This window comes from Clarias gariepinus, chromosome 14 (assembly GCF_024256425.1).
Source record: "Clarias gariepinus isolate MV-2021 ecotype Netherlands chromosome 14, CGAR_prim_01v2, whole genome shotgun sequence".
Classification (NCBI taxonomy): Eukaryota; Metazoa; Chordata; class Actinopteri; order Siluriformes; family Clariidae; genus Clarias; species Clarias gariepinus.
Genome location: NC_071113.1, coordinates 15,090,419 through 15,109,599, shown reverse-complemented (window position 1 = coordinate 15,109,599; position 19,181 = coordinate 15,090,419). Strand labels below are relative to the sequence as shown.

Sequence of the window (19,181 nt, the reverse complement as noted above, 5' to 3'; positions counted from 1 at the left end):
TGATGAGGAAGAGAGAAAAAAATGGCATGTCACATCTCTAATGAATATTTCACCAACCCATAATATTACAACAAATAAATGAAGCAGGCAATATGCAAGCAATAAATCATAATGAGACATAATGCTATAGGAAAATAATCAGCAACGCTGTAGTGCGATTCAGCATGTTACCACTCTGAAGTTTTCCTTTAAAATCATGTCCTGGAGTGTATTTGAACAACATCCCAATCGCATGATTACTTTGATTAACTGAAGAATGATGTAGCTTTTTAGCCACTTCTATTTAAGTATAAAGTTGTAAAATATCTGTAAAGACAAATTAGTTGCCATTCTCATTATATTAACAACATTTATAAGAATTTCTCCTAAATTTCATAAAGCAAAAAGGTGTTTTATGTTACAGACAAACTGAAAAGCAGAACTACCGCCTGATAAAAAGAAATCACACTGAAGACTCCTTCAATAAACATTAAATTCAAAGCTCCTAAAAGAAAGCTTCACCAATGTCAACAATATTTCCATTTCTTGTTCCGTAATATTTTCCAATAACCTTAAATTATAGTGAATTATTTCATTATGAATGAAATAATTATAAACATATTAAAAAGAATGCTTTAATATAAACCAGTAATTTCAACTGCATTACTTTCAGTTGTTATAATTACACCATAAACACCATCTGACCAATTAATTCAACAGTGCTGTTGTATAAGACAAAGATAACGACTTATCATATATATTTTCTTGTGAGGCAGAATAAAAAGCCTAAAAGATGCGTTCAAGTCAAAACTGGACTTGTGATGACATTTCTTGTGAATGAAGGCATAAAACCGATTGTTTAAAAGAAGGTTGTACATCTACGAATGAGGTGCAGTCAATCCCATAAACATTGAGTGGAACACCTCAGACTTGAAATTCAACAAATAACTTGCTAACGTCACCAACTTACGGAAGAGAAAGATCTGTTTGTGGGGACTTAACACACAATCATTTACGAACACCTCTTGAACAATACAGGATCTCAGGGTTATTGCCACATTCTCTATACAGCCAGTTCTACATGTTTGAGTTTCTGGGAGACCAGTGTTTCAGAAATGAAGCATGCAGTCCAGTCATGGCGGAAGGTGTACTGAGAAAACTTTCTGCATTGATGATATCCGGGGCAAACGTGAATTGGTGTAGCAATTACAGTATATTATATAGAGAAATGAAGGTAGTTTTTACTCTCATAACTGTGTTCTGTTATTCTGCAAAATCAAAAGTCCCAGTTTGACTTGAAGACACTCATTTATAACGTTAGGGAAAATTAGTTATTCATCAGATACTGGTACCACTGATGTTTTTTATAGTGAAGCAAACCTGTACAAATGTCATGTAGACTTTGTCAACATCAGGTCTCTCCTCCCTGTCAACTTTTATACAGACAAAATTATCACTGAGGATCTTGCCAATCTCCTCGTCTTCAAATGACTCTCTCTCCATCACGTGACACCAGTGACAAGTAGAGTAGCCCACTGTGACAAGATGAAACCATGAATGTGAAAAAGGATTACGGGGATTACAAGATTACAGAAATGGATTCTGGTTTATACCATCTGATGTGTGCTTACCTGATAAAAATATGGGTTTATCTTCACGTTTTGCTTTGTCAAATGCCTCCTGACCCCAGGGAAACCTGGAAATAAATAATAAATAATTATAGTTATTATAATAATAATAAAAAAGGTAAGCTCTGAAGACATGCACTTATTTAAAAAAAAACAGTCAAATATAAAATAAGTGTATTGTGGAGTATGTGGGAAAAAAAGGTTTGTGTTTACTACATTTTTTATTTATTTATTTGTCTCGGCAGTTCCTCACCAGTCCACAGGGTTGTGGGCATGCTGCTGGAGGTATGGGGATTTCTCTTTGCTCAGGCGATTTGTGCGTTTTGGTGTCTTTCTTCCATCGCTTCCGGAGGCCATACTGAAACACACTACCTGAGAAGTCCTAGGATCAAACAGAGTTAGATTTATTGTAATTTAGGAAGCCTATTTACAGTTGCCCCTTAGAGATTTGCAACATCTGGGAAAATTCTAGTTGGATATCTCACTACACTTTTGCTAGTGTTGAACTTAATCGAGGATACAAAAACTGAAAGTCAGCCTGCTTTATCCATTACATAACCAGCTTCAATGGGTGTTTGAAGTCATTGTCCTGTTGAACCATTCAATTTCAACCATGTACAGTAAGAAGCTACCACCAACATTCTTAAAGATAAGATGCCTCACTTTTACTCCTTTAACTACACCTTATGTGTAGTTATGACCAGAGGCTAACCGTAACCTCTGGTCATAACTTTCCACTACAAGGTTTTTTCTTCGTTAAAGTGATCAGCTGTTTAAAACTTCAGCTTAAATGTCTTGATTTTGAAGCTGGAGCTTCTTTCTTGGACAGCAGCATTTCAGTAAAACTCACTTGGGTGTAAACTATAACAGTGGAGTTCCAGAAGCTTCCTTGGCAGGCCTGTGGCTTGGTGGTTCGTGGGTTACTCCTTACCATTTGAACAAATTTTCTCTCAGCTGAAGGTGACAGTTTGTGTTTTCTTCTAGACCCTGGCAAGTGGCCAGTCCAATTTTTAAATTGTATCTTGAGGCACTTTGCAGCCTGTCACAGTAAAACATTTGTTTCCATTTCTTTTATTGAATTTACATTATTTAGTATAAAGATATGAGAGAATGTTGTGCCAACATTCTGCTCCAGAAAAATACAAAATGAGTGAAGTCACTACAATACCAATATTGTCATAAAATTTATGTTGCACGTACGACTGTAACTGTAACGTAGAGCTTCAAGCTGGTCAGCGTATTGACATTAGTGAACCTGTACAGAGCTGAAGTTTAGCAAAAAATGCACCATCAAATAAAACTAATGGCACATTATACACATTAACTAATCAGACCACCATGTTTGGAAGGCTGTAGTAGTAAGGAGGGAGAGAGACACATTATTATATATATAGAGAGAGTATTTATATTGTTAAAGGCTTGGTCATTCACCACTGGGGGTTGAAAAGCTTTCAGTAAGAACAATGTGAGTTATATCTGTCTCTAGCCACTCAAACAGACATTCTGACATGGTGCCTGATTTAAAGACAACTCTGTTAGACATCATGTTTACAAAACACCCCCGGGGAAAGCAGTTTGTTTACGTCGGTTAGCCTGCTGATTGGGACAGAGAGGCATTCAGCATGTGTGACACTGCGTGAAGAAGCGCTTGTGTTGGAGCGACCCCTCTCCAGTGACTAATATTACAGTGAGGAACAATGAGCTCCTGGTGTTTCCGGTTTGTTACCTGAAGCTGGCCCGGGACGCAGTGCAGTGACGACTACAGTAGCTGTCGGTGTGTACAGGTGTGTCTCCACAGTCCCGCCTCTTAGACAGAGTGACACTCGGGGGAGTGTGTTTTTTAAAGAAAGCTGCACTGAGCAGACTCGAAGTCGTGGGAAAAGTCGCAGACGACAGTGTCCGAATGCGGAATAATCTGAGCATCATAAAGCCCGCAAACAAACAACAGCACTGTCCGGAATCTCTGATTCAATGGGAACTTCACAAATCAGTCACTAGAGGTCACTATAGGACCGTTTACTCACAGGTTGAAAAGAACGTTACACTTTTCCACAATTCGACGTCCGTTTAAAGAAAAAAAGACTAATGACCAAAATCAAACAATCAAGAACAGACAAAGCGGGACAAGCAGATAAACTCATATTTTAGTGTGTCTATTGTACGATTATGCGGAACATCTACTCTCTCCACACGAGGGCGTCATATGCGTCGTGCTGAAAATACCCGGAAGTAAAAGTCCTTTGCCCCGCGAGTAGAGCGTTTTTACTTCCTGTGGTTCGTAAAAAACAACAAAGTAGATAGATCGAGTGCAACATGGCCGACCTCGGTGAGGATGAACTGAAAAAACTTGAATATTTGTCTTTAGTGTCTAAAGTTTGTACCGAGCTTGACAACCACTTGGGAATCAGCGACAAGGACCTTGGTGAGTTTACATACATTTACTAACGTCGAGGTGCTTTCTTCCTCACTGACTGTTACGCAGTGCCTGTTAGCTAGCGAGCTAGCCGCTGAGGCTGCTGTTGAATAAAGCGCGTTAAATCGCACGTGTTACTGGGAGTTATTATCACTTCATATCGTGAATAATGTCATTTTTCGAGTCAGCTGGTAATACGGATGGCTGTTTTGGGGGCCTAACGTGGCCTGTTAGGAACAGCAGGAATGGGAGACGGCTGGAGTAACTGTTACCTGTTTACAAGCTGTATGTATCCCTGATGGGATTAGAATGGACTTGAGCAGCTGACTGAAACACAGTGTAGTGACCCAGCAGCAGCGCCGTTACACATCAAGGAAGAAAAACTGATTCACTCTCTGTTTTGGTTAGATTTTATGTAACATGATGTGTCGTGGTCTTAACTCAAATTGTGGTAGATTTTTCGACTGCTCTCGTCGAAGGGTCGCCACATGGGACCATCTGATCCGCACACAACTTTGGCACAGGTTTTACACTGAATGTCCTTCCTGGCGCCACGCTAAAGTTTTATCTGATCTTGGGACCCGCAGTTCATCCAGTGGTTTGGGGATTGGGTTGGAATTTAACCTGGGCCTTTGGCATGGCAGGCAAGAACCTACAATTGAGCCACTAATGCCTAAGTCTAGCCAAAGTTTAACAAGAATTTTAAAAAGTGGTCTTAAATAGAGTATATGTATACCTATATCTCAATAAAATATCTTTTTGATTAATTGTTTAGGCGTGGGCCGGTGTTTGTGATGTTTGCACAGGTGGTTTAGACACAAACGTCCTTCCCGAATGTAACAGCAGCCAGTGTCACATTCCCTAGGAACAGTGAGGGCCGTTACATTTGGTGACGTTCACAATGTGATGCTGCCAAATGTAACGTTTTGTTGGCAGCGGCAGTTCCCTCGCCGAATGTTATGGGCCGGTTCACATCGAACGTCAGATTAAAATGCCACTTAAATAATTATACTGTGGGCGTGTCACAGAAATTGCTCAGTGAATCTAACAGTAGGCAGAATTAAGGGCTGGCAAAACATTGAAGCATTTACAGCACACTCCAGTAGGAATGGTAGCACGCAGGCATCAGGATCTGCATGTAAGTGAGCCTCGAGTAATCTCTAGTCAAATACAAAACAAATTACGTGTTATCTAATATATTGGTGTGTTACCCTGTAAACCAATGTAATTAATCGTCCAAATTGTTGTTAGGGTTTCGGTAGGGTTTTCTCCACCCTGCCTTGTAGAACAGTACAGATTTTGCCATAATGCAAACACTCATCATTGTCATAATACTTTGTGTTTTTTATTTGCAGCTGAGTTTGTCATCAGCCTAGCAGAAAAGCACCCAACATTTGATAATTTTAAGTCAGTGCTGATCAAAAATGGAGCAGAGTTTACAGTAAGTCATGTTTATTATTAAACAAATAATAATTTATTAAAACAGTGAAGTAATTGTTTTAGGATTGGCCAAAAATGTCACCCTATCAGAAGGGTCAACTTATTTAGCAGTATGAATCAAGGAAAACAAATAAGGAGATTTTCAATTATTGAAGCTGGTTCAACTCAACTTTGTGGAAGAAATGTGTTTCGGGGGAAAAAATTTAAATCACTTAAACACTTGAAGCTGCATGGTAAAAACTTAACAGTAAAAAGCACAGCTATTTTTAATAGTGAAAGTAAGAGCATTTCACAATGTGATGAGGACTCAGGATTGGGTCTAAACAGAGTGATTGAATGAAATATTGTTTTTCTTTTGGGGGGGTAGGCAGTCAGGCATAATTTACAGTATGTTGTGAACTAGAATAATAATCAAAGGTTAGTGATATGTTTGAAAAAGGTGATATAGGGTACTATTAATGTTTTTTTTTTGTATTTTGTTAATGAAGGACCAGTAAAAGATTGAAGCAATATTATTCAAATTTGCCTACATTTGTTTGTAATTAACACAGTAATAAAAAAAGAAAATGTGATTTTAGAATTTGATATCATGATTTTGAAATTAGGGCAGCACAATTTGATTATTTTTGACATATTGTGAATTGTACTGCAAGATGTAACTATTAAATGTGCTGTTTTGTGTTAAGCAAATGTATTTATTTTAACAGTAAATAATTACACACATGATCTAATTAAGTAGATATTTATGTATTAAAGAAAATATATATTGACAAACTCTACATGCACTATGCATAAATTACTTGGAATAAGTTGCAGCGTTTTGTGATTAAATAGTTGCCCATATTGCTGTTTTCATTTTTATGTGATTAATTGTGCAGCACTAGTTGAAGTAATAGTTTGCCAAAAAATCATGTTTGTCTTCCAGTACAGGTTTATTTTTAATATTTCTTTTTGTTTTAATTAATTCATATTATGGATATTGTTTTATATAGTCCATGTTCTGTTCCTTACAGGACTCACTTGTTAGCAATTTGCTCCGTCTCATTCAAACAATGCGACCACCTGCAAAAGCGTCGACTAGTAAAGGTAAGTAGCCATTTTGTTTGTGCTTAATATAAAAAGTTTACATTTTCAAGGACTGCTTAAAATCTTTTTATTTTATTTTTTTAATGTAATTTTGCCCTTTGATAATTTCTGCAGGAAGTGAGCCTGTGGTCAAGCCAAAGAATGAAAAAGACCGGTTAAAGGAGATGTTTCCTGCCTTGTGCAGAGCTGATAATCCCATCACCAGAGTGAGTTGTTCTTGCTTGCTTTCTTTTATTTTATTTTTTTTAATGTGTTTAAAATATTACAAATAGAAAAATAAAATGTAAAATGGTGATAATAAATCTGTTATTTATTGACCAGACTATGCTGGACGAGGATGATGTAAAGGTTGCAGCTGATGCTATGAAAGAGCTGGAGATGTTTATGCCCAGTGTCAAGACCACAGACTCTAAGAGCAGCAAACAGAGGTGCGATTCATGCTGTTCATTGGAAAAATTTAACATGAATAAAAATGGGCTTTCTTGTTAATATGTTATATTCAGTCTAGCTTAGTTTTACCTTGGAGAAGGTTTGGTAATGACTGAATAAATCTGATCTAAGTAAATTTGCTCAGACTACTGCTGATAGTCTGGATTCACTACACATTCTTCCCTCAATAATGGAACACGCCACCAAGTGTATGCTTAGAAGTAATAAGTACTCCAATAAACACTGAACATAAATAGCTCTACTATGATTGCTTTTCAGTTTTCTAAGTTCATGCTGATTAAAATCCTGCATTTTTGGTAACAACTTAAATTAAATACACTTCCTAAGTAAATGTAATCCAGTTCGGACTTTGTGACTTTTATGTGAAAGCTTATTGTTCACAAGACCAAAATTTATTTATTTTATATTTACTTATTTATCTATTTGTGAAAAGTATATTTAATTTTTTTAATACCATTGAAATCTGCATTGTTCAGATCTGAAGCGAGCAGCAGCAAGAAGAGTCGAAGAAGCAGGAGCCGAAGTCGGGACAGGGACAGAAAGAGACGCCACCGCTCTCGTTCTCGGTCGCGTTCCAGATCTCGCTCTGCTGAGAGGGAAAGGAGAAAGCGCAGGACTCGCTGGCATTCCCGCAGCAGATCCAGGAGTCCAGGCCGAGGGGACAAAGAGAAAGGCTCAGAGCGCTGGAGGGACAAACATGTGGACCGTCCGCCCCCAGAGGAGCCTGCTGTGGGAGACATCTACAATGGCAAAGTCACCAGCATCATGCAGTTTGGTTGCTTTGTGCAGCTTGAAGGGTTGAGGTTAGTTCCAGTACTGTTTTCCCCTTATGTCTGCATTTGATTTGCTTTTATTCTGTGAAACTAGTTGAGAAAGTAATAGACATTTTAATTTAACCGCATTTGTATATGACTCTTTTCTTTGTGTGTTATTTGTTTGCATACAGTGAATTCAAGGCTTTTTTATTGTCATTTAATGGATCTACTTGCATTTGAATATAGGAAACGCTGGGAGGGCTTGGTTCATATTTCTGAGCTTAGAAGAGAGGGCAGAGTGGCAAATGTGGCAGACGTAGTCAGCAAAGGTCAGAGGGTGAAGGTCAAGGTGTTGTCCTTCACAGGTTCTAAGACCAGCCTGAGCATGAAGGTAAGTGGATTTAAAATGCCCATCCAATATAACTTATACAGTGAAACCTTGAATTGCAAGTAACTTGGTCTGTGAGCATTTTGCGAGATGAGCATTGCGAGATTAACATGGTAAACGAGCAAGGTCTTGACATACGAGTAGTACACATGCGCTTTTTTCTGTCTGTTGCGCGTCACGTGATTACAACTGAGTCAATGTTTTTTCTCCTTCTCGCGCTGTGGGATTATGTGTAAACGTCTTCCATGGCCAGACTGAAAAAATAGCTTTATAAATGTGTGCATTTTGCATGTACACTACATTTTCTGCACTTTGAGAAGTTGGATGTTAATGGCATGCATACTTTTGCAGTGATGCTTGAAATCATTGGTCTTCCATTGTTAACCATGGTGACCTGCAAAGAAACGTGTGCAGCCATCATTGCGTTGCATTAAAATGGCTTCACAGGCAAGGATATTGTGGCTACTAAGATTGCACCTAAATCAACAATTTATAGGATCATCAAGAACTCTTGATGATCCTATAGGCTTCAGGGCGTCAGCGAGGATTCAGCTGCGGGATCGGAGTGCCACCAGTGCAGAGCTTCAGCGCATCTACACGCACAGTGAGGCGAAGACTTTTGGAAGATTGCCTGGTGTCAAGAAGGGGAGCAAAGAAGCCACTTCTCTCCAAAAAAAACATCAGGGACAGATTGATCTTCTGCAGAAAGTATGGTAAATGGACTGCTGAGGACTGGGGCAAAGTCATATTCTCCGATGAAGCCTCTTTTTTGATTGTTTGGGGCATCTGGGACAAAAACGTTGAAATTTTGGGTCCATGGCCTGGAAACTCCCCAGATCCTAATCCCATTGAGAACTTGTGGTCAATCCTCAAGAGGCGGGTGGTCAAACAAAAACCCACTAATTCTGACAAACTCCAAGAAGTGATTATGAAAGAATGGGTTGCTATCAGTCTGAATTTGGCCCAGAAGTTGATTGAGAGCATGCCCAGTCGAATTGCAGAGGTCCTGAAAAAGAAGGGCCAACACTGCAAATACTGACTCTTTGCATAAATGTCATGTAATTGTCGATAAAAGCCTTTAAAACGTATGAATGCTTGTAATTATATTTCGGTACATCACAGAAACAACTGAAACAAAGATCTAAAAGCAGTTTAGCAGCAAACTTTGTGAAAACTAATATTTGTATCATTCTCAAAACTTTTGGCCACGACTGTACACAATGCTCCTGCTGCACAAGCTTAGCTTAGCCGTCAATGTCCTGCCGAGAAACACAGTATCAGTATGCATAGGTATATGCAAATGAGTTGTATGTTGAACCCCGAGAAGGACATACCTAAAAATAATAATAAAAAAAACATGATTCTATTATACACTATTATCTACTAACACTTGGATAAGTTTTTGTAAATAATAAAAATTAATTTTAATGAAGTACATGTAAAGAAATAATTCAAATAAAAACAAATTGTTATTTACAGATTTTTATTTAATATTGAGTGAGTAATGGTCAGGCATTGGTGGTAGGTTTCTCTCCTGCCATGCAGAAGGCCCAGGTTCGATTCCCAGCCAATGTCCAAACCCCAGCCACTGGACCCAAGCCTGTATAAAATGGAAGGGTTGTGTCAGGAAGGGCATCCGGCGTAAAACCTGTGCCAAGTTGTGTGCGGATCGGACAGTCCGCTGTGGTGATCCCTTGACGGGAGCAGCCAAAAGACTAACAACAAAATTGATTTGGTACTGTTGAGACATTAGCTTGACATGGTGTTAGCCTGGCGTTAGCATGACTAATTTGTTTCAGTATGCAAGACTGATTTTTACTTTTATATTTGGCAGGATGTTGACCAGGAAACAGGTGAGGACTTAAATCCTAACAGAAGAAGGAATGTTGGTGGTGAGGGTCAGGAGGAGTCAGCCATGAGGAATCCAGACAGACCCACCAACCTTAACCTGGGTCACGCTCCTGAGGTCGAGGATGACACACTAGAACGCAAGAGACTGACCAAAATCTCTGATCCTGAAAAGTGGGAAATAAAACAAGTATGCTTTTCTGCACAACTGATTTTTGTTGTTTTAGTCCATTCTCAGCTGCCAGCACACATGATTTTACTTATCAACTAATCAACATTTTTTTTTTATTGTAGTGGGTGTAGTAGAGCAGGGAAAACCACGAATAAGGTTGAGAACCACTGGCATAGGCGACACATAAGAATCACTATCCATCATCTCTTGCCTTCACACTACTCCTGAAACCAACTCCTCTGAAAACCATTCCTGGAAATTTAACCAGAACCTTAGAAAGCATTGATGTATACTAGCTGTTTCATTTTCTAGTTACATAATTTCCATCTGTACAGCATTAAACATGTTGCACTTTCGGTTGACAGATGACGTCTTTTTTAGAACACTCACCTCCATTTATGTAGAAGGATTTTGTCACTTCTAATTGTTTAGTTTTTAGAATTGGCCAACTGGGCACCAATAAATTCCTCTTTTTCACTAGTGAAAATTGTGCTGCCGCAGTAAAAGCCCATTGAATTATATGTTATATGTGTGGATATTTATTTATTATTCTTTACTGTCTGCAGATGATTGCTGCGAATGTTTTGTCCAAAGAAGAATTTCCAGACTTTGATGAGGAGACAGGAATCCTGCCTAAAGTAGATGATGAAGAGGGTATACTAGAGTGATCTTTTCCTTTAGGGCTCATTCATTTATTGAGCACTATAAACCTTTATGTACATGTTGTGTTCACTTTGTTTAACTTTGTTTGTTTATCGCTCAGATGAGGACCTGGAGATTGAACTGGTGGAAGAGGAGCCACCTTTCTTAAGAGGACACACCAAACAGAGCATGGATATGAGTCCTGTGAAAATAGTGAAGGTAATTAAACTTTTTCAATTAGAAGATGTAAGATGTGACAAAGGTTGTTTCTGTAAATCATGCTCTGTTTTTGTTTTGTATTTAGAACCCTGATGGCTCGCTGTCACAGGCAGCCATGATGCAAAGCGCTCTAGCTAAGGAAAGGCGGGAAGTGAAGCAGGCTCAACGTGAGGCTGAAATGGACTCCATTCCTATGGGCCTAAACAAGCACTGGGTGGATCCTCTACCTGACGGTATGATTGTATTATGTTTGAAACTGCTGTTTTAATGACGTCAGTTCTAGCTTTAGGTAGAGGCTTGAAATATTGAACATGTATATAAATATAAATATACAGACCTGCATTCTAGAGGCTTGGAAGAATGGCTCAGTGTTTCTAGACACCTATTCTGATCCCCAGTCAAGATTGTCCTGTGCAGTCACCGCATCTAAAATGCTCTTAGACAATTTTTAGAGAAGTAGCCTTGTATGTGCAGTTTCTGAGCTTAACATTATGTAACAAGCACTGCTCTAACCAAGCATGAAAGGGGGTACTGTATGCTTTAACAGTGGGTTTGATGCTCAATTTGCATCTTGTTAAATGGGTTGATTTGAAGCTGATCTAGATTTTTCTTGGATACCTATATGTTCTCCTGTACCAATCATTAAATGCAATCTCTCTCCGATCTCCCCTCACCTTTATTTACCTACACACACACACACACAGCTGATGGCAGGCAGATCGCTGCTAACATGCGGGGTATTGGCATGATGCCCAATGACATCCCAGAGTGGAAGAAGCACGCTTTTGGTGGCAATAAGGCCTCATATGGAAAGAAGACACAGCTGTCCATCATTGAGCAGCGAGAGAGTCTGCCCATCTACAAGCTTAAAGAGCAGCTCATTCAGGTTTGTGTTTTATAGCTACAATACATTTAATTAGTATCTGATTCATAATTATGATGATGAAAGCATTACTTTGGAATGTGCTGTTTTTTTAATATGTTTGAAGGGTTTTGATGGCAACATGGGAAATAACTCTGCTTTGACGTTGACATATTGTTGCAGGCCGTTCACGATAACCAGATCCTCATTGTAATTGGAGAGACGGGCTCAGGGAAGACCACACAAATCACCCAGTACCTAGCTGAGGCTGGATACACAGCACGTGGAAAGATTGGCTGCACACAGCCTAGAAGAGTGGCTGCCATGTCTGTGGCTAAAAGAGTGTCAGAAGAATATGGTTGTTGTTTGGGACAGGAAGTAAGTAAGCTATTTTAAAATTCAAGACGTTAATATTCAGCACATATGCCTGCCAAATTCATTTGTTGCCTTTAGTTATTTAATCCTTGCTCTGCCTGGGATAGTCTCAGTCATAACATCATTCTTTGTGTTTACACAGGTGGGCTACACTATCCGTTTTGAGGACTGTACAAGTCCCGACACGGTCATCAAGTACATGACAGACGGTATGCTCCTGAGAGAGTGTCTTATTGACCCTGATCTAGGTCAGTACGCTATCATTATGCTGGACGAGGCTCACGAGAGGACCATCCACACCGACGTGCTCTTCGGCTTGCTCAAGAAGGTAGGGCCATTACAGGAAGTCTGTTGGAAAGGAAATGAGTGTTTTTTGTTTTCTTGAGAGCACTCTGTTGCCCGTGGAGTGTAACTGTCAACCTAATTAGTATAGCAAGAGTAAAATAACTTGGAGCACCTGTGATTTTTTTTGTTGTTGTTTTTTTCCCCCTCATTAAAAGTTGGCTAATGATGATGGTAACGACTTTTATAAGTTAGTGGCTTTTGTAAGTCGCTTTGCATAAGAGCGTTTGCCAAATGCCTGAATGTAAATTTAAACCTCATAGACATCACAGTGTTTTGGATTCCTTTTATGCAGACGGTACAGAAACGCACAGACATGAAGCTAATTGTTACATCTGCTACACTGGATGCCGTGAAGTTCTCCCAGTATTTCTACGAGGCCCCCATTTTCACGATCCCAGGTCGTACGTATCCAGTAGAGGTGCTCTACACTAAAGAGCCTGAAACAGATTACTTGGATGCCAGTCTAATCACGGTCATGCAGATCCACCTCACTGAGCCACCAGGTAAGCTGTAGTATTTAAAATTGACCAATGTAAGCTCTGTATTATAATTGCCTGACATGTTCGGACAATTCAGTATTTTGGAATGGGTCTGAATAAAATCAGGGACATCCAGCATGTCTAATCTGAGTGATCTTTTTTCACGTGTACAAACATCATGAAAGTCTCTCTTGTAATAAGTACACCAGGATAGAAGTTCCAGGATACAACCAATAAAATCTAATTCAGTGGTGGTAAAGTGATCGCCCTATCATCAGGAGATCGCAAGTTCGATTTCCGGTTGACGCTGTAACCTCTCGCAACCGGAGGTCTAGAGAGAGCTGATTGGCCGAGCTCTCTCGAAGGGAAGAGGGGTACTAAGTGCTCCCACATTAATCACGGCTCTACAGCCAATCGGGGGCGTCTGTAAGCTCTCACAAGCAGAAGGAGCGGATAGCGCTGTCCTCGGAGTGTGTTACGCCGCCCCGTTAGCCGCAGAAAAGATGCGGCCGGCTAGCGTCTTCGGCCCTCCCGACCGAGTGGTAGTAGCTTAATGTGGGAGCGCGCCTAAATGACGGGGAGCAGTTGGACATGACTAAATTAGGAAGCAAATCGGGGGAAAATCCCCCCCAAAAAATTAATTTATCATAATCATATCAAGTGAGTAGTTATCACATCAGTAACATTTGTCTGAAATTGTAGGTGATATTCTGGTGTTTTTAACGGGTCAAGAGGAAATCGACACAGCTTGTGAGATCCTGTATGAGCGAATGAAATCACTGGGCCCTGACGTACCAGAGCTGATTATACTGCCTGTGTACTCTGCACTGCCCAGTGAGATGCAGACCAGGATCTTTGACCCAGCGCCACCCGGCAGTAGAAAGGTAACAGCTTCTGTCGTGTAGTAGCTAAGTACTGCACCCTTACAACATTAAACAATTTTTTTACATCTGATTCTTTGTCACCTATTTGTGCAGGTGGTCATTGCAACAAACATTGCTGAGACTTCTCTGACCATTGATGGGATCTACTATGTAGTGGATCCAGGTTTTGTCAAGCAGAAGGTGTACAATTCGAAAACCGGCATAGACCAGCTTGTGGTGACCCCCATCTCTCAGGTACATGCATGTCACTGAAGGATAAAGTTTAGGTGCTGTAAATCTGTAAAGGTTTAACTGTGTTTCTCTGGTGTTTTAGGCCCAGGCTAAGCAGCGAGCCGGACGTGCAGGTAGAACGGGGCCTGGCAAGTGCTATAGACTGTACACAGAACGTGCATACAGAGATGAGATGCTCACCACCAATGTGCCTGAAATCCAGAGGACTAACCTGGCCAGCACTGTGCTTTCGCTTAAGGTTTGTGTTTGTATGACTCATACACATTTAATAAATTTTAGAATAAATGATTAACATAGACGTGCTGTTATTAATCAAAAAAAAAATTTTTTGTCGGCGCTACTTTTGTTAATCCCGTTTTTGTCATTGTTTAGGCTATGGGCATTAACGACCTGTTATCATTCGACTTCATGGATGCTCCTCCTATGGAGACGCTAATCACAGCAATGGAACAGCTGTACACGTTAGGAGCTCTGGACGACGAGGGCCTACTCACTCGTCTCGGACGCAGGGTATGAGTTATTAAAGAATGTGTGTGTTCTGTTATGTTTATTACAATTATTAAAAGAAACTTGCGTTCTCAGCAGTTTCTCAGAATGATTGCTAAAGCAATTCCTCGTTTCTGTTTGTTTCAGATGGCCGAGTTTCCTCTGGAGCCCATGCTGTGTAAGATGCTCATCATGTCTGTCCACCTGGGCTGCAGTGAAGAGATGCTGACCATAGTTTCCATGCTCTCTGTGCAGAATGTCTTCTATAGGCCAAAGGTAGTGTTCATTAATCACACTTGCTCAAGGGTCATGCCCATGGCCAGTGTGTAATGATTCCATTTTCCTTTTTTTTTTTCCACCACATTTTTTTATTTTCCCTTTCATATAATTCATACTTCCAAAAATGTCAAAAGTGGAATCTTTTTTTTTTTTTTTTTCTTCTTCTTCTTCTTTGGGCTGTTCCCCTCCAGGGGTTGCCACAGCGATCCATCTGCCTCCATCTAATCCTATCCTCTGCATTCTCTTCTCTCACACCAACTAGCTTTTGTATTTACGTAGTTTCTAACCTTTTTTTGCAACAAGGACCAGTTTTGTGTTATAATAAATACAACATACAGTAACAAAAGTGGGACCCCTGAGCTTGTTTCCCTGCCCGAAACCCGAGATGGTCCCATCTACTGTAAGAGCGATGGGAGATGCTGACACAGTGTTTTCCTTATTCCCAGTTTGCTCCATAATTCCAAAATTTTCACAAGAATAGTTTGGATTTTCAGTGACGTACTTTAAAGGTCACCTCAATTATACAGAGCAAGCTTGGAACTTGTGAATCACCAGTTGAAATAAACCTATAATTTCGGTAGGACTCTTGGCAATTTCTTTTAAATGCATATTTTTGTTAGCAATCACAAAGTCTCATCTGCTGTCTAATCATTGTATCTTTTCTCTGGTTCAAAGATGCTATATAGAGAAGTTTATTTTTATACTCATTTTATACTTATTTTATACTTTAGCTAGAGGTAGCTTGTAACATTAGCTTTATGTTATCAGGCATCAAAACCTATACAGAAGTATATAAAAGAGACACAGAGAGAAGCCAATGGAAGATGCTCTGATACTTTTTCAAAATAAAACACTCTGCAGATTGCAATAGTGAATAAAATGAAAATATATATTTTTAATTATTTCTGTGTGCCACGCTACCTTGGCTACATGTTCAGACAAAGAGGTGTACTTAATAGACAAAATTGTTGGAAATGCCTAGCATTAGTGTTTCTGTTTCCCAGCCCTAACCTAAGCTCGGTGATGAAGTTAATCTAAATATCATCTTGTGTGTGTGAGCGTCCATGCCAAAAACCTTCAACAAAGTGAAGTATGACTCAGTATGTGCAGTAAATACCTCTGTCATACAACCATTTTCCCCTTTCTTTTTCTTTTGTCTCCCATGTTTCAGATTATATAAATACCAAAAACACTTTTCCCTAAATTAAGACCTACAGCATTTGTGTTCTCCAAAATTGGTGATGGATTTCTCTCATCCTTAACTTACAGCACCTTCTTTTTCATAGACCACTACACATCTTTTAGCTTTAGTCAGTCTTGTTTTTGTTGCTAGCCTTATTAACTCTTATTCTCCATGTTTGTTGTGTGTTGTTACAAAATAAATGTTTGTATACCTGACTAGCAGGCATGTAGTGGGTCTTTAAGTCTCTATCACAGTTGAGTCATATCCACTTGCCATAGCATACACTGCAATGGCTGTCTACATTTCCCCCCATCGAGAATCAGACATGACTACTCACTGCCAGTTTAATTAAGTGCTTTTCCTGCATTATATCATGCACACTGCTGAGCTTACTGATTTTTCCACGTCTCTGGGAATTGTGTTTTCCTCCAAACAATATACTCCTGTTACCTTTGCTTTGAAAAGGTTCGGCTAAGGAGCAATGCACAGTGCTTCTTTAAAATAGTGTTCCTTATTGTTTTTCTTCCTAACACAGGCATTGAAATTCTACCCATAATCCTTTTGTCTTTCTGTTCTCCTGGGTATTTTTAAATATTATACAAGCAGCCATGTCTTCCATGATTTCTACTGGCTTCTGGATATTACCTTATTTGGCCCAAAGAGCTTACCATGATCCTCTCAATCACTGCTGTTTTAGAGGTTGTGAATCTTTTATGTATGTTCCTGTGGTACTTAGAAACCCCTGGGACTCCTTGTCATTTGAAACTACCCAGTAAGAACACTTGAGGAAAGTCCAGGGAAAGATGGATGTTTGCCAGTGGTATTTATTGCAAAGCCTTGCATATTGTCATACATCAACTCCTCACCTTGCTGTACCGCTTCAGTATGCACACAGTCAAAGGTATCCAGGAGATTCCCACCACTCAGATTATCAGGCGTTCACAGCTATTAGATATGGTCCGAATCATAATCAGATACTGAAACACCAGGAGAAGGAACAACAGTATTGTGTTTCTAAATCAATACAAAGTAATGTTCTTAATCATCTCTATGCTGCATTTCAGGACAAACAGGCTCTAGCTGACCAGAAGAAGGCTAAATTCCACCAGCCTGAGGGAGACCACCTCACTTTACTGGCTGTGTACAACTCTTGGAAGAACAACAAGTTCTCCAATCCCTGGTGCTACGAGAACTTTATCCAGGCTCGCTCATTACGCCGTGCACAGGATATCCGCAAGCAGATGTTGGGCATCATGGACCGGTAAGGAATTTTATGAAAGTTATATTTATGGCTTGTACAAAATACAAATTGCATTTATAGTACTAATCAAATTTTTGGACACACCAGTCGAAAGTTTAGACACAAGTTTGGATTTATTTTCTACATTCTAGAATAATACTGTATTTTTCCAAAACTATGAAATAACACACATGACATTAGGCAATTAAGTAACAACAACAACAGTTAATTGTTTTAAGACATGGCTGTTTTTGGAATAGTCCTTGCAAGAACAGTATTGTCAAGTGCGTTGGCAAAACCAATCAAACATCATGATGAAACCATGAAGACCATCCAGGGAGCCAGGCTTAACAGAGCTTTCATGGTGCCTTTAGAGCCTTTATAAAGTAGCAGACACATCTCAATAACAACTGTTCAAAGAGATTATTGCATATTTTGGATGCCTCCAGCATTGTTTAACAATATAGAAATAAATAAAAATGATGACCATGGGATTAGAAGGTTTGTCCAAACTTTTGACTGGTATTAGAGTTTTATTGCAGTTGAAGCTGTGCATGCAGTAAAGTGAATAGGTTTTGAGGGTTCTGTCATTTTTTTCAGACACAAGTTGGATGTGGTATCATGTGGCAAGGCCACAGTACGTGTGCAGAAGGCAATCTGCAGTGGTTTCTTCCGTAACGCTGCTAAGAAAGACCCTCAGGAAGGCTATAGGACTCTTATAGACCAGCAGGTGGTTTACATTCACCCCTCGAGCGCTCTCTTCAACCGACAACCTGAGTGGTACGTCTACATCAACAGTGGAAATTTATCAGCCTGTAATGTTGTGTTTTTGTTCCTCTCTATCCCTCTGTCCTCTGTGTAACATGCATTTTCATCTTCCTTCAGGGTGGTATATCATGAGCTGGTGTTGACCACCAAAGAGTACATGCGAGAGGTGACCACAATCGACCCACGTTGGCTGGTAGAGTTCGCGCCGGCCTTCTTTAAAGTATCCGACCCAACTCGACTCAGCAAGCAGAAGAAACAGCAGCGTCTCGAGCCTCTTTACAACCGTTATGAGGAGCCCAACGCCTGGAGAATTTCCAGAGCCTTCCGCAGACGCTAGAATGCTGTTACAGTATACTTGTGGTCTGGCCGTGCCCTTTAATGCTACCAGTGATGCATTGAAACCATTATGGACAGATCTTGAAAGCTTTTTTTATATATTTAAAAAAATATATAAAGTTCATTTGTTAGTACCTAATATTTGGCATTTGGAATGCCCCTCCTTACATCTCTATGGGACCTTTTTGTCACTTTAAATACAAAATCTAGTTTTCAAACGAGTAAATGTATAACATTTTGTTGCATTATGTATTTTTTAATGTAACCTCTTTTTTTTCCTGAATACTTGGGATGACCTGGTATTGTAAAATAATGTACAGAACGTCTATTGTGTTCTGCAGCTTAAATGCAGTTTGAAACGCATCTGATTTACTTTTATCAGAGCGACAGTGATTAAAGTGCTAAAAATGGAGTTTGTGATAGATTTGGTTAGTATGCTGTTTTTTTTTTTTTGTTTTTTTTTTAAACACCACCCTTGTTTAGCAGTTAAGGTTATTTATTAGCTGTTAGACCATGACTCAATTTTGGTTCCAACTAAATTTTTGTTGTAATAGTGTTTTACAAGCTTTTTATGTAAATCATCCATTGTATTTTATGGTTTTGGAGTCCTTGTGCTGTGTAATAAACTTCAAACAGGAAGACAAGATCAGTATCATTTCTTCTTTTTTTTTCCATTGTATCATGAAACACTTC

General features: G+C 39.5%; 2 protein-coding genes across 2 annotated transcripts in view; one reads left to right on the top strand and one right to left on the bottom strand.

Moving 5' to 3' along the window:
• spata20 (spermatogenesis associated 20) overlaps positions 1-3,823 on the bottom strand; it is a 45,542-nt gene extending 41,719 nt beyond the window's left edge. The window contains exons 1-4 of the mRNA XM_053511951.1: positions 3,334-3,823; positions 1,861-1,989; positions 1,611-1,675; positions 1,360-1,514 (exon numbers count right to left, since the gene is read on the bottom strand). Coding sequence (XP_053367926.1) covers positions 1,360-1,514; positions 1,611-1,675; positions 1,861-1,989; positions 3,334-3,533 — 549 coding nt within the window. The 5' untranslated portion in view covers positions 3,534-3,823. The remainder of the gene's footprint in view (positions 1-1,359; positions 1,515-1,610; positions 1,676-1,860; positions 1,990-3,333) is intronic.
• Positions 3,824-3,871: 48 nt separating this feature from the next.
• dhx8 (DEAH (Asp-Glu-Ala-His) box polypeptide 8) lies at positions 3,872-19,132 on the top strand. Its single transcript, XM_053511950.1, has 23 exons — positions 3,872-4,029; positions 5,376-5,461; positions 6,474-6,546; positions 6,661-6,752; positions 6,868-6,974; positions 7,473-7,799; positions 7,998-8,142; positions 9,974-10,177; positions 10,726-10,813; positions 10,923-11,020; positions 11,106-11,253; positions 11,725-11,906; positions 12,066-12,260; positions 12,400-12,585; positions 12,895-13,105; positions 13,784-13,965; positions 14,059-14,199; positions 14,279-14,434; positions 14,569-14,706; positions 14,830-14,958; positions 17,209-17,405; positions 17,985-18,164; positions 18,270-19,132. The coding sequence occupies exons 1-23, from the start codon at positions 3,921-3,923 to the stop codon at positions 18,487-18,489; spliced, it is 3,594 nt and encodes a 1,197-aa protein (XP_053367925.1). The 5' UTR covers positions 3,872-3,920; the 3' UTR covers positions 18,490-19,132.
• The last annotated feature ends 49 nt before the right edge of the window (positions 19,133-19,181 follow it).